Raw genomic sequence first — 13,750 nt, 5'->3', positions numbered from 1 at the left:
TCGCTGGATTCCTTGGCTGCGTTAAACACTGCCCTCGCTGGAGAAGGCCCTCGTGGCTCCGCAGGGATGTAGGAGCCCCACGTGGGTTTGGTTTTGGGCCAGGTGCAGGCATGGGGGACTCCATGGGGTGAAGAGAGGGGAGACCTTCCAGTGCAGGTAAGGCTGTCCAGGCACGTATGTCTTTCCACGGCTGTCCTTGGAGTGCAGGTCTCTTGTAGGAGCCACAGAGAGAAGCATCTCTCCTGCTCAGGCACACGCAAGACACGGTGGAAAGCGAGGGAGAAGGCCAGTAGTGGCGGTGGGAGATGGGAGGCAGCATGTGCCTCTCCGCTGGCCAGCTGGAGGCCCGACGGGGCTGTCCGGGCTGCCGCTGCGGCAGGCAGCTCCCGGGAAGCTCTGCGCCCCTTGCGCCTTGCCCGGTGGCTGCTACGATGGGCACCCGACGCAGGGTGCTAAGGCAAGAGCACGGTTAGGCTTGTAATGAGCCCAATAACCTGGTGACTCGTTCATCTTCTCCAAAGCAGCCCCTATCTGATGTGAAAATTTGAATAAATGAAGACGGAGAATCCACTTTCTTTTGTAGCGTTTCCAAGTGCTGTTTCTTGTGTCTGCTTTGAGGGTGACAGCTTTCACTTCCTCCCTTTGCTTCCTCTTATGTTTTCTCTGAACTAAGCGCTAGAAGCCTTTAATAAATCCACAGTTCTCTGCCTGCTGTTCTTAGCCTCTCTGAGCAAATCTTTTTCTGACATTCACTGGAATCAAGAGATTCGTGCTGGGCCTCCTAGGGGCTATTGTAATGCCAATGATAATAATGATATCAATGGTAATCAATGTTATTCTATAGGGTGACATGTCAAGAGTCCATATTTTCGTGTTAATTTTTAGTATGCAGGTGCCATGTCAAGCGTATCCCATTCTGTCAGAGAACGTGCTTTTTGTATGGGGGTGCTATTAGAAACAGTTAATAATAAAGCTGCCTACTATTGCGCCTGATGTTCTTTAACATACAGTAATGCAATGTGACATGACAAATTTGGAATGAAGGATGAAAAGCTGCTGAAAGAAGTACTTGCACGTAGCTACAACTGAATTCATCTTATATCTAAAATGTGTTCCTGAGTGGTAAAGATAAAAAAGATTCATGTCACTGCTCTTGATTCATTTGTGTGTATCTGGGAAAGGAGTTAAGGCGTCGAAGGGGTAGGACTGGTTTATTGCTACCTGTCTGAATATGAAAAGGTTATATCAGCGACTGCACTTGCCTTGGAATATGATTCCGGGGGCAGGAAGATCATGTTTTGAAGTGTGATGTCTCTCTTTAACCGCGCTTCTGGAATTGAGGACATCCACAGTAGCCCAAGGCCCCTGAACAGTCTATGTCTATTACAAGCATTTCAAGTGTTTTACTGCAAACAGCTACATTGTTCTCAGACATGGGAATGACTTAATACTCCTGGCCTTGTATTTATTACACAATATTACTTGTAGAAAGTATTGCTTTTACTTTTCAAAGTAAAAATCTTTTGGGTGAGATTGTGCCAAAATGTTATTGTTAATTGACATTAAGTGAAACTCGGGCTGTTACATAACATTCAGAACATAAATGCTGCTACTTCGGCTTTATACCAACTTCGCTGAGACCTGACTCTGAGCCTCTGCTGGTTGGTAACTCGTTTGTCTGTTTGATTTCAGAGGCTAACCTCACTAATTTGGATAGTCTCGACGGTGCGTTGAGCCTTATTGAAGACCGGGTGCACAGCTTCAGGCGGCGCTATCGCCGGCACGCGACTGATGATGATTACAACATTGAAGTTCTGCTGGGCGTTGACGACTCAGTTGTTCAATTCCACGGGAAAGAGCATGTTCAGAAGTACCTGCTGACCCTGATGAACATTGTGAGTACAACTCTGTTAACTGCCCTATGGGGGGACTGTGAGACCCGAATGAATGTAGCTTGGCTTAGCCTTTTGAGTAAGACATCATAGATGCCCTCATCCATCAAAACACACTTTAAACATTTTAAGAGTCCCAGCGCCAGTTTTTTCCTTGACCCCTTTTTTTTCTCTTTCTTCTCCCCTTTTGGCTTTTCTAGAAGTGGCCTAGATTTTGCCCCTGAAATTAAGTCATCTTCTGCAAGGAGAAAAAAGCCCTGCTTATGTGTTTTGATGGGTGGGGGCACAGGTAACGGCCTAGGGTCCTTGGAAGTCATTACACTTTAGATATATATTGCCTTAAACTGAAAAAAGGAAAACATGGTTTGGAGAACTGTGTTCAAATAAGGTCATATTAGAAACTTCGATTGGCTTATACATTTTTAGAACTACTCAGTTGAATTGTTTGATTCATTGACAATCACTTTAGGTCCCAGGCCACCTAACTTCTCTTTATTCATACCATAGTAAAATGTTATGCAGTATATCACTTAACTTTCTTAAACTGATCTAGTATTTACTCCATGGCTGACATCTTTTGGTTTCCTTAGTTAAATATTTAATCTTCAGAACCACTGTCTGTGCAACAGACTCTATACTGTAGTAGTGATGAAAGCAGACAGACACTAGAGAATATTATATTTGAAAGAACCATTTTTTCTTTCTAAATGTCAGCACAGTAGATATGGCCATAGGCAGCCCTTTAGTACCCCCGTCAGTAAGCAAGGACTCTATTTTGTGGGGAAAAAATCAAGTTTTGAAGAATCATCTCTGTTATAGATCAGAATCTAAATACGTTTTGTTCTTTTGGCCAAAAAAATAAAAGAGAGAAACTCTCTCCAGAAAGACTGTTAACACTGTGCTTCATTGGCAACTCATTCTGGGATCACTTTTGTCCTTCTCCTTCTCATCTGGAACAGGAGGCTCTTCTCAATAAAATACACTTCTGTAAAAACTTCAGTTTCAGCGAACGTGTTCTTAGTGAAACATGGTCGAGCAAAACACTGTAGGTCTGCTCTGTCTTTGACAGACAGAATATTACTGCTGAAGCTTAAGAAGAAACCTAGAGAGTGGGTGCTTGCAGGTGACTTCTTGGCATTGCAAGCCATAGAGACACATATATAGACAGAAATCCAGGCTATCAAGTACGTTTTGCCTGGGACGTATTTTTTCCAAGATAAGTAGTTTCATTATGAGGCTTGTTTTTTTCCTTCCTTTATTACATTCCTTTAACAAAATGTAAAATGTCACTGTTTTTCATTTGAAATGAGAAGTGGAATACAATTTAAGAAAATCCCTTGTGTGAAATAAATTCAATTGCACTGACATTTTATAACAGTATTGTAAATACTTAGAAATCTGGACTAACATTAGAGTTATAGGGTACTTAGTGTATGCTCAGATGGCTGTAAATATATATATTCCAACAGAAAGGACATAGTGAATTTCATTTATTTGTGTGGTTTGTTTCCTCTGAGGCTTAAAACAAAGTCTACAGAGAAACAGATGGTTTTCTACATCTCTAAATTAACAAGCCAAACAGGCCTAACCAGGAATGTGGCAAACAGGCTGAAATAGATTAAACAGGACTCTTTACTTATCATGTCATTTAAATCTATTTTTAAGGAAAAAAGCATACAGTAATGGTAAAGAACCCATAAATGTTCCAGCTCTGGAATATACTTCTTCCTAATTTTAGCAAAGCATCCAACACACAAATTGTAAGAAATAACAACTCTTGAGCATGCTGTCTCTGCAAGTGGTTTAGAAAGTGCAGCCTGTGTAACTATATCCACAAGGCTGTAATGAATCTTGGCATAGGCAGTAAGTTGTTCTGTTGTGAGATCTGAGATAGAAATGTGTCTTTTTCGGGACTGAGGATATGTCTCGTCCCTTTGTGCCCAAGATGTGGTGAGGCATTGGCATCCCCAAGGCCCTTCAGGAGGCTCTGGGAAGCCTTTGGGAATCGTTAAGATTGTTCCATTCTTTCCTTCTTCAAAACTCAGCCAGTTCCTGGCCACTATATTACAGCGGAGAGACAGGGGTGGTGGTGAGCAGTTCTCTCTGGCTCCCCAAGCTTTGCTCAAGAATAGAGGAGCAAGGGTTTGTTACTGCAGAACGGGGCACCTCTGGAGAAAGTATCAGATGTTGCTGGAGGTCCTTACCCCACGTGTGCAATCCTTTCTGATCCTTACCCTGCACGTCCGATACCTTTTGATCCTCACCCTGCACATCCGATCCCTTTCACTCAGCTCCCCTTTCACGTCTGGGAAAGCTGCGTCTCCTGGCTGCTACTCGGGCACATCACAACGCAGAACACCAGCCCTCTCCTTCCATCAGCAGGTTGGCAGCTCCTCTGGCTCTTGCCTTCATTGCTAGATAGATGCAAGGAGAATTTCTGTGTAAATAATTGCTTTGGTCTCCTTTGCTGATATCCCATTGTCCTCTCTTCCGACTCCTTGAGAAGTTCTTTTTACCCCTGTTTGTAGAAAAAGAGCCAATGTGAAAAGACTTGGGATCTCTAGCTGTTCGGGGTCATGTGCATACAGTATGTTTCTGATTGGATCCATAGGTCCAAGGGTATCTGAAAGAGAACAGACAACTGGGGAAGATTCCAGCTGACCTTTTAAGTCTGGTGGAAGATCACACTATGACCATCAGACTGCATGTACCCTACTGGGGTTGTGGGTACAGTCAGTTAGCTTTGTATAGTAACAAGGCATTAAGCATAAAATCAAAGACTACACAGTAAGTAAAAAAATAAAACAATAGTGCAAGTATTTACTAGAGATAAGAGGTGATTGGAAAAGTTGAGTTTCTGTGGTTCCAAAAATAAAATAAGTCCAGGTGCCTTCTCCCTTGTGCCCAGACTCCTGAAGGCAAAATTCTTTATCCGTTCCCATAATCGCTTTCCCAGAAACATCTCCCAGCATGGCTCCTTCTCCCCATTTTGCTTGATTTCACTGTGTGTGATGGCGCTAGCAGTTGTCCTTAATTAACTTTTCCCAGGGAACTTGGGTGGAACCCCATCACCAACCCAATCAAAACAATAAATTTTTTCAAGCCAGTGCAATGACTTATTCAGTAAATCTGTTTTATGCTGCTTAAGTGATGTGTTACAGTCCACACCTAAAAGCCATAAAGTGAGAAAAAAACAGGGGTTGGGTGTCCTGGCTATCTTGACTAGCTATGCTAATAGTTATCCCAAAGTTTGGAAATGAAGTCACAGTCCCAAACGAATGGCGATAGATGCCAGAGGATTTTTAACGCTTTGGGCTGCAGCCACGTATCGCCTGACTGTGCGCCAGCCGTTTCACTGCAGTGAGCTAGGCCTCTTGCCACCCCATTTTTATCCTCCAGTCATTTTCTCATACAAAAACTTCGGTTTCTCTTGCTCCCCCTGTTCTGCTCAGCACCCTGGGGACATTCAGTTCAGCTAGGGAACAAATGCCGTTGTTTTCGCTTTGGAGACCCTCGGCTGCCTCATGCTTGCACCATATTCTTCTGTACATCATGCTGTGTTTCTTCCTGGGTAGGATATTATCTTGCACAGTCCTCTGTATTTCCAAGTCTGAGCCCACACATTGCACAGATTAACTGTATTTATAGCATGCAGGAGCACTGCAGCAGCGGAGAGAGATTTGGGGAGGTATCTTGCAGCTTACAGTCTACAGAAGAACACGCGAAGTAATTTGATTTCAGCAAAAAGAAGGGCAAAAAAGGCAGAGATTTTGTCTGCTTGTACAAGTGTTTGGGAAATATTAAACAAGCACTAGGCTAGAAACGTCTCGTTTGTTGTGAAACAAAAGGCTTTCGCTGCGGGACGCTTTGGGGGCTGGATGGGTGTTACTGGGCTAAAGTGGGTATCGATGACAGCCAGCCTGGGGCTGAATTTCTCAGATGGTTTCATGCCTCTCTTAAAAATAGTTTTCAGGATTAAGCAGTCCTTTTGCTGCCTGCTGTGGGAGAGCAGCAGATCTGGGCTTGGTCGGCGCATTCTCCTGACTGGACCTGCAGGATTGATTCGGGTGAATATTTCACCTCCGCAATCCCGTGTTTAGATTCACGTGCCCGATGGGTGTCTTGATAATAGACCTCCTAAGGACGCAGCGTTAAAGTATCTGATCTTACAATATTTCTACCGTTCAAAACGCAGTCTCATGAAATAGGCTCAATTGCAAATGTTTTTGAATGTATCAGCTCCATCTGTCTTGACTCTAACTCTGCAGCTTTCATGCCTCTCTTCATAACTGTGATTCTTCCCGGCGAGGGCCCTGTTGTAACCTTTCCTTGTGTATTTTGTCTTCCTTCCTCCATTCCCACAACAATATACTTGAAGCTTGTATCAAGTACCTCATTTTCTAATGCTGGCAGTTTTCCTCCTTTCCTCCTGCATATTTTCTGGAAGAATTTGGCTAAAAACTATGTACACTGTTTGATTTTAGACCATTCTTGGGGTGGGAGGAGGCAAAAGCATCTGTGTAATGGCCCAAAATATTTTTGATGCTGAAACCCGGCTCCCCAAAGCAGTTAGGTGCCTAACTGCTATTATTTCAATGGGAGACAGACCCTAAGTAGGATTCAGGCCTCACTTTGGACTAGTTTTGTCTGAGTATTTAGTCATTTACCTGCCATTGAAATCAGTGGGAGGCAGACTTAAAAATTAGCCCCTGGGATTATGGCTCTGCCTGCCTTTAAGGGAAACTTCAGCTCCGAAGCAAATGGGTTAAGCAGATTTTCATTTGAATAACTGAAATCAATGGGAGTTGTGCAGCTGGGGGCTTGGGAAGGTCCCACGGGGCTTTCACCTGCGTCTTTCAGCACCAAGCAGATCTTTGCAAACGTGGCCCTGAGGCGGTTTTGAATATGTTAGCTGTCCTCTTTAATGGGATGTACATGATGCTGCTATTATATGTGAGAATTCTGCTTTCGCATCTTTGGATGACGAGGGATGAAGATCTTCAGGTACAGAACAGCAAGTCCCAAATGACAGAAAAGGGCAGAAATGCCGTCGGTTTTAACTGACAGTTGGATGAAAACCTGCAAAGCTTGTCTGCTTCGAGCTGGTGAAAAGCAAGTGGTGACTGAACACTCTGAAATCATGGGGCACCCTGTACTCAGAATCGTATTTTTTAAACTAACAAGCATTTTTAGGACAGGAAGGATATTTCAGTAGTATAGAATTGGCTGGGTTTTGAAAATTAAATAATTTATAAGCACCAGTACTCATTATTTCAAATCTGTTTATTTCAATGTGCACACCTCAGATCTGAGCTAACTCTAAGAAATCCCACAGATAAATGCAAGACCAGTTCTATTGATCTGAGGGATTTCTGTTTCTCCTACAGGTTTTATTAATTTTCACAGGCGTATTATTTCCAATAGCAATTAGGTGAGCATTTCTCCTGATTATTAAACGGAATATGCCTTGCCTGTTGTACGTAGCACAGGTTTTGGTATCATTCTTAAGGAAGAGAGTAATTACTGTTAAAAGAAAGATTTTTCCTTTACTCCAAATATCAACATGAACTTTAGCTGTAAAGGTTGCAGTCAGGGACTTTTGAGAGGTGACACTTGTGGTTTGCGTGATGGACTAGGGATAATTAGAATCAGCTTCCCAGTTTTGGACACTTTCCTAAACCAAACCACTTAGATTTGAAGATTTCATCTTATTTATTGCATTAACACTACAGCCCCATCTCTTGTATTAATTTTAATAAAGCAATCAATTATTTTATGATACTATAGCTGATTTTATTAAAGTGGTCTTGAGATTGTAATTCAAACAAATGCTAATTCTTCCAGTGCAAACATAGTTTATTTCCAGTGTTCAGAGAAATTTCTCAGTGCTGTGATTTAGAGGCAAAAACTGGGAAGTTCCAAGAGCCTGAGGGAGGAACTAAGAAAAATAAATTAGTCATGAAGTCAGAAAACAAAGTCGATGACCTTTCTAAAGCCAACAGTACAGACAGAGACGAGATAGAGCCCGTAACGCTGCGCTAAGGAGAGCCTTGCCAGCACATCTGCTCGGCGGTATGTTTTTCATTTTGGTCAGAAGCAGCGAACTTGGACTTAGTAACATCTACTGAGCTCTCACAGCCGCGAAGGTAAATCACAACTCAGGCTTGGTATTTACATGCGAAACGCCGGGTATTTATCTCCGTTTTGCAATGTGCATTGCCAAGCCCTTCTAAACTCGCCTGTATGGCCCATGTTTCTGAGCGGCGTGGTAGATGTTTCCCAAATCCGAGATCGCAGTGTGACCTTTAAGTTTCGGCTGTGTTGTGTGCTTTCATTCTTCTTCTCTCCTCATGACGCTCAACAGAGATTTGCAGGAAAAAAAGAGTTCCTCTCCGAGGAAATGCGGAAATGCCGGCTCAGGACTAGAAAGGGAGTCTGCGAGCCCTGGATTTTGCCTGATGACTTTCTATGTGACCATAGTGGAATCAATGGAACATTATTCCCATGGGATTAGGACAAAGCTTTGGGAATGTTAGAAATGCTAGTTTGGGATCTCCGAAAGCATAAAGGAGGTGATGACAGTGGAAGAGGATAGTGGTGTTTGACGTGGGAACGCAGAAGAAAATAAAGCGAGAGGGGAACGCTTTTAGGAGGGCTCAAATTGCAGAAGTTTGCGCTCGGGATCCACCGCGCCATTGCCGCTTCCTTGTCCGAAATTTGAAACAGCTGCTGCTGGCAGCAGAAGGCAGGTGCCGGGCGCCCGGCAGGCACCGGGCCTCCGCACTCAGCGAGCCCGAGGTGGCGGCGGCTGCACGGCCCCGCGGCGGCACCGCTCGGAGCACGCTGCTCCGCGGCGATTTAGGGTTCAGCGGGTCGTAGCCGTGCTGCGATGAAGTGCCCTGTCCTTTGCGTGGCAGCCGTTAGCGGACATTGCGAAGCTGGGAGCTTCTTCAAACGGTGTGAATGAGTTTGCCTGTGGCTTGCCAAAGTATGCGTAATATTATTTCTCTTGTTGAGCATTAGCTTCATTAGAGATTCAGGAAACCGCTTGACTTTCCCTAAAAGTTCTGCCAGCTCAATCAGCAGGTAACCCAACCTGCAGCAAGACTAGCAAAACTGCAGGCTCTTTATTATTATTTGCAGTGCAGTAGTTTTCAAAACTCAGGATTGGGCCCCATTTTGCTCAATAATAAAAGCTTTGCAGTATTTCTTTTACAAAGCATAATGCACCTCACAAACGCTTAGCTTTTTTTAGTTTTGGGTTTTTTTCATGTATTCTACTCGGTTACTGTGTTGGCTTCAAATTTGCTTAGGGCAGAAGAATTATAAAATAAGCAGAGAAAGACAGAGGAGAAAGTAAACAAAGTGCTTGTTCTCCTTACGTGGCACCAAACTGTGCCAGCCTGGTTTCTGAACAACAACTTCTATTCCTTTAGATAGAAGTGCCTGTTTTGTTTTGATCTAAATATTCCAGAAAAATAAACCATGACACTGAGTTGTCCCAAAATAGTTTGTGACCTACAGTAATTTTATCAAAGTCCCTTTACAGTATTTCACCGTACCTTGAACTCCTCGAGATTTACCCAGCCTTCTCCATCACCTTCTGTAAGTGCTGGATCTCTGTGGGACATCTAGCAAGGTTTAACACAAAATCTTCCCTTGCTTCGGTTCGGGAGCTTTGATTCTGAGCTGCTCTTCAGGCACCCTCTTTTCCTATGCAGCAGCATAATTTTGGGCTGTGATTCTTACTGAGCCAAGACCAAACAGCAGATCCACTTCAGATCTTTCTTTTACAGAGATAAATCTGGATGTCCTACTGAAGTACATGGAGGTACAGTGCTGCAGAAGTACTATGCAATCATTTTCAGGCCCATGTGTATTTGTTATGCAGATATCTGAACATTTATATCCATTGGCTGACTATCTGTGCCTTGAAACAACATTTCAGCATTTAATTCAGCAGTTCTGTGTTGGGGAAGAGCTTGGAGCTTTCCGATTTCACAGATTGGTTGGTAATTTTGTGTTCTGTGCTATCAGTTCCATTAGGGAAACTTTGCACTCCTGTTAAAATGACGTGTGGAAGTTTAAAGAGTCTAAGCCAGGGTCTGCAGACATCTTTGCCATGTATGCATCTCTCATGAACTGTCGAGAGCACTTAAGCTTCACCATTCAATCCCTTGGATCTTGTTTCTTTAATAACTTCCAGAAACACACAGGTGCAATTTAGGTCAGGCTGAAAAAAAAAGTGCATTTATTTCAAGGTATTATCTATGTGCAACGAGACACTACCAGTCAGGCTACCGTTTAGCTCAGAGAAAGGGGCAGAGGTTCAATTCAGCTGCTGTGCAAAGAGGGGTTGGATTCGTCCTTACGAATGAGACGAAGATCCAGGACTTTGACCTGACCTACTGTCTTGCAGAAAATCCAGCATCCCAAGAGAGTCGAGCAGCTTTTTACAATGCTCGCGCGTTTCTGTTGATTCACAGTTTGTTTGTTAGATGTCATTTGCATGAGCAGTCAAACAGTGTTTCCGTTCTGTTCCGTCAGCAGTCGCATGCCAAGTCTCATTTTGGCATGCAGCAGTGATACGCTTGTTCTGCTGCTTCGGCATTGATAAGACAGGCTTAGGTTAAATTCTGGAAGTTAATGAGAAAGTGGTGCGCAGCAGTGTGGATTATGTGTTATGAACTAATTAAGTACTTATTTACATGCTGTGTTTAGTGGCTTCTATACACAGGCCTTTGTGCACAGTATTTGTTTCACATATAGAGAATTTACAGCCTGTTTCAGCTTCATAGATGCATGTATTCTCTTTCCAGTACACAAAGGATTAGGCAAATTAATATCCCTGCATCGTGGTGGTAATGCCCTGGAGTGTGGGGGGTGGCCAGTGAAAATCACGATGAAGCATCCTTGTCAACACGCCAGGGTCTTTTTCCTGGGTGAAGGATTTTTCATAAAGTAAAATGCACATCCAGGATTTACGTCTTCATAATCTGTCTTCGGTAATGCCCCTGAAAGAAAAAGATTTCTTAAATGCAGGAATATAAAGCTGATCTTCTCAAGTCTCACTTATCCATGTAAATAAATGATCTAATTTCCAGCAGTGTTGGTTACCAAGCCAGTCTGCACAGATCAACTCCTTCTGCCCTGCAGCGAGAGCGTTGCCGCTGGAGGCAGCCGCAGGCAGGACGGGCTCCTGGCCCCCCGCTGCCAGCCCGGGGTGTCCTGCAGCACGTCCCCGTCCCCGGGCCTGACCACCCTGCGGGTGCGCGAGCCAGGCCTGCGGCCGCTGCTGAGCCACAGCAGTCCCCCACTGTCAATGCAGGATGCTCAGGACTTCTGAAAACCTGCACTCTTACCAGGCCTAAAGTTAGGCTCTTCTCTCCAAAGATACTGAAAAAAGACTTAAAATTCACTTTGAAATGTCAGTGGGGATTGCTTGGTAGAACCTACACTGATGCATTTAATTTTAATGATTTTTACAGAAATAAAAGATGAGCCATTAGGGCTAAGGCGGACCGAAGAAGCAGGGCATTATTTATTATGTTTTTGATGAAAAGTATTCTGGAAGTTACTTATTAGCATATACTAGTGAATCTATTTTTGCAGGAAAAAGTAAAATCTGTGTGCAGCCCATAAAGCAGTCCAGTTTGGTGCAGCCTTTATCAAGGATCTTGGTGATAGGGGAAGAGGTCTCAGGAAAGACCCCGGCCTTGCAGGGAATCTCATCTGCCTCTTCTCATTTATAAAGCTAATTTCCTGCTATTTGGCTGAGCACCTTGGCTCAAATGAATAGTCTCAGGCATCTCTTCATCACCGGTTATCTAAAGTGGTGTTTTTAAAAGTTAATGTTTGCCTGGCTTGCTTGCAGTGGTGCTTCCTAAGTAATTTTTATATATCCACATTTCATTCTTCCCTCTAAATATTTACAGCTCTCTTTTCAGTGTTCCTAGGGTGATTTGCCCATGTGCGTGTTCAGTTATGTAGCTCTCGTACAAAAAAAAAAAAAAGATTTTTTTTTTTATTTGCTGGCATTTTGTGAATTTTGTTCTACTTGCAAAGCTTAACACTGATTAGCTTTGACTCGAAATAAAGCCAGCCCAGGCAGCCGCCGATGCTCTTTGAGGGAGGCAGAGCCTCTTGTCAGGATGTCATTCGATGAGTCCCAGATGGAGGAGTTACATGATGCAGCTGAGCTGATCTAGCAAACGGCTCTCGTGAAAGAGGCAGCGGCAGAGCCTGTCCCTCCGCTCGCCTCCACCTTCCCCTGCGTGGTCCTGCCCAGCAGAGAACTGTTGCGGTTGTTGCTCAGATTCGTGTGCCGGAGCAGCTTGCTCCGGGCTCGGCCGGGCGCTGGGCAGGGAGAAGGGCAGAGCCGTGACTCTCCCCGGTGCAGCAGCGGGTGCTGTTAGATCCGCTCAGCTGCATCACACGGGTGCACCGGGGTGCAGCAAGCGCAGAGGCACAGGCCAGTCTGCTCCTCCTCAGGCTGCAGCTTAAATACCTGGGAACACCAGGTCTCTCATGGTGTTGCATTGCTTTTAAATGGGTTCCTGAATTATTGCATGTCTGCAGACTGTGATGGAGCTTTCGAGTTTAGAAAGGGAAAATTACGCTCTTGTGTCAGTGGAATTTTGCCCTTTTTATATCTGATCACAAGTGATCTGTGTCTTAATGGCAGTGCATAAAAGATAGTGCTTTAATTACTGACTGCCCAGGCCGTGGTTAACTGAGAATGCTCTGTTGCAGGTTAATGAAATTTACCACGACGAGTCCCTGGGTGCTCACATCAACGTTGTCCTGGTGAGGATAATCCTGCTGAGCTATGGAAAGGTAAGTAAAGGTTCGTTTAAAAGGGAATTGAGATCTCTTAAATTCAGGCTTTTGTGACCTACATAGTTATTGGTGATGTGTATTGGTTTCATAGTTTAATTCGCACGTTGTCCTTAGAGGTCCAAGAATGTAAGTAACTTCACGTTTGATAAAGAATCTGCATTTGTGGGTACATGTATTTGTTTATTGTGTGAACTACAGACTAGGAAAATAATTTGCAATTTCTTTTGGGTTTTCTCTGTGCCGTTTCAAGTGGCCCCTTAGCTCTGGCAGTCTATCGTTTCAGATTTGTTTGCAATAATTCATGAAACATAGTGGAGTAATGACCACTTTGGTTCATAAAGGAAATGTGATGTATTGTGGTAGAACTCTGTATTTGTAACAATAAACACGTGCAAGATCAGTTCTGCAAGATGCTGAGTGCTGCAGACTCATTCCAAGAACTCATTTAAACTTGTGCTTAACACTAGTGAGACTAAACATGTGCTTAAAGTTAAGCATGAGCTCTGTGGGATAAGGGCCAGAAGGCAAAAGCCTTGCAGATCAAATCTATATTTAAGAATTCCAAGTGTTTTCTTGCTGTTTCCATGGAGGGGGTTACTCTCCAGGCAAAACTCTGATAAAGAAGAATTAAATGCTGCACGGTTTTCAAAAATATTGAATTGCTCAGTACCTATGTCCTATTTTTGCCAAATCAACATCAAATTCCATGGAAACAGGAACAGGGCATTTCAAGCATGTCGATAAACGTTACTGGTTAAGGACAGACAATTCTAGTGTTCTCCAGTACAGCAGCATGCCCAGCTACTCAAAGAAGAGTGTTAAAATCTAATGTCCCTTTCTGTGACTGGAGTTACTGTCACTTGCATATTCCTGTAATAATCCTCGTTTCTGCAAGACTCCACGTATGTTATGCAAGTTGCTGAAATGCTGTCAACGGAGAGTCAACTCAATGTCAGTGATGCGCCTCCACTGACATTCCCCAGTTTGCCATGCTCGACACTAGTTAGAATTTAGTTCCC

The 13,750-nt window shown here is 43.7% G+C and overlaps 1 protein-coding gene across 1 annotated transcript in view; it reads left to right on the top strand.

Annotated features, from left to right (window-relative positions):
- ADAMTS2 (ADAM metallopeptidase with thrombospondin type 1 motif 2) overlaps positions 1–13,750 on the top strand; it is a 188,052-nt gene that overhangs the window by 123,949 nt on the left and 50,353 nt on the right. Inside the window, exons 4-5 of the mRNA XM_067304888.1 lie at positions 1,693–1,895; positions 12,645–12,728. Of these exons, the coding sequence (XP_067160989.1) occupies positions 1,693–1,895; positions 12,645–12,728 (287 nt within the window). The remainder of the gene's footprint in view (positions 1–1,692; positions 1,896–12,644; positions 12,729–13,750) is intronic.

The sequence above is a fragment of the Apteryx mantelli genome, chromosome 14 (assembly GCF_036417845.1).
Source record: "Apteryx mantelli isolate bAptMan1 chromosome 14, bAptMan1.hap1, whole genome shotgun sequence".
In the NCBI taxonomy this organism is placed as follows: Eukaryota; Metazoa; Chordata; class Aves; order Apterygiformes; family Apterygidae; genus Apteryx; species Apteryx mantelli.
The sequence above is the reverse complement of the archived record's forward strand: the minus strand, read 5'-3'. Positions and strand labels throughout refer to the sequence as shown.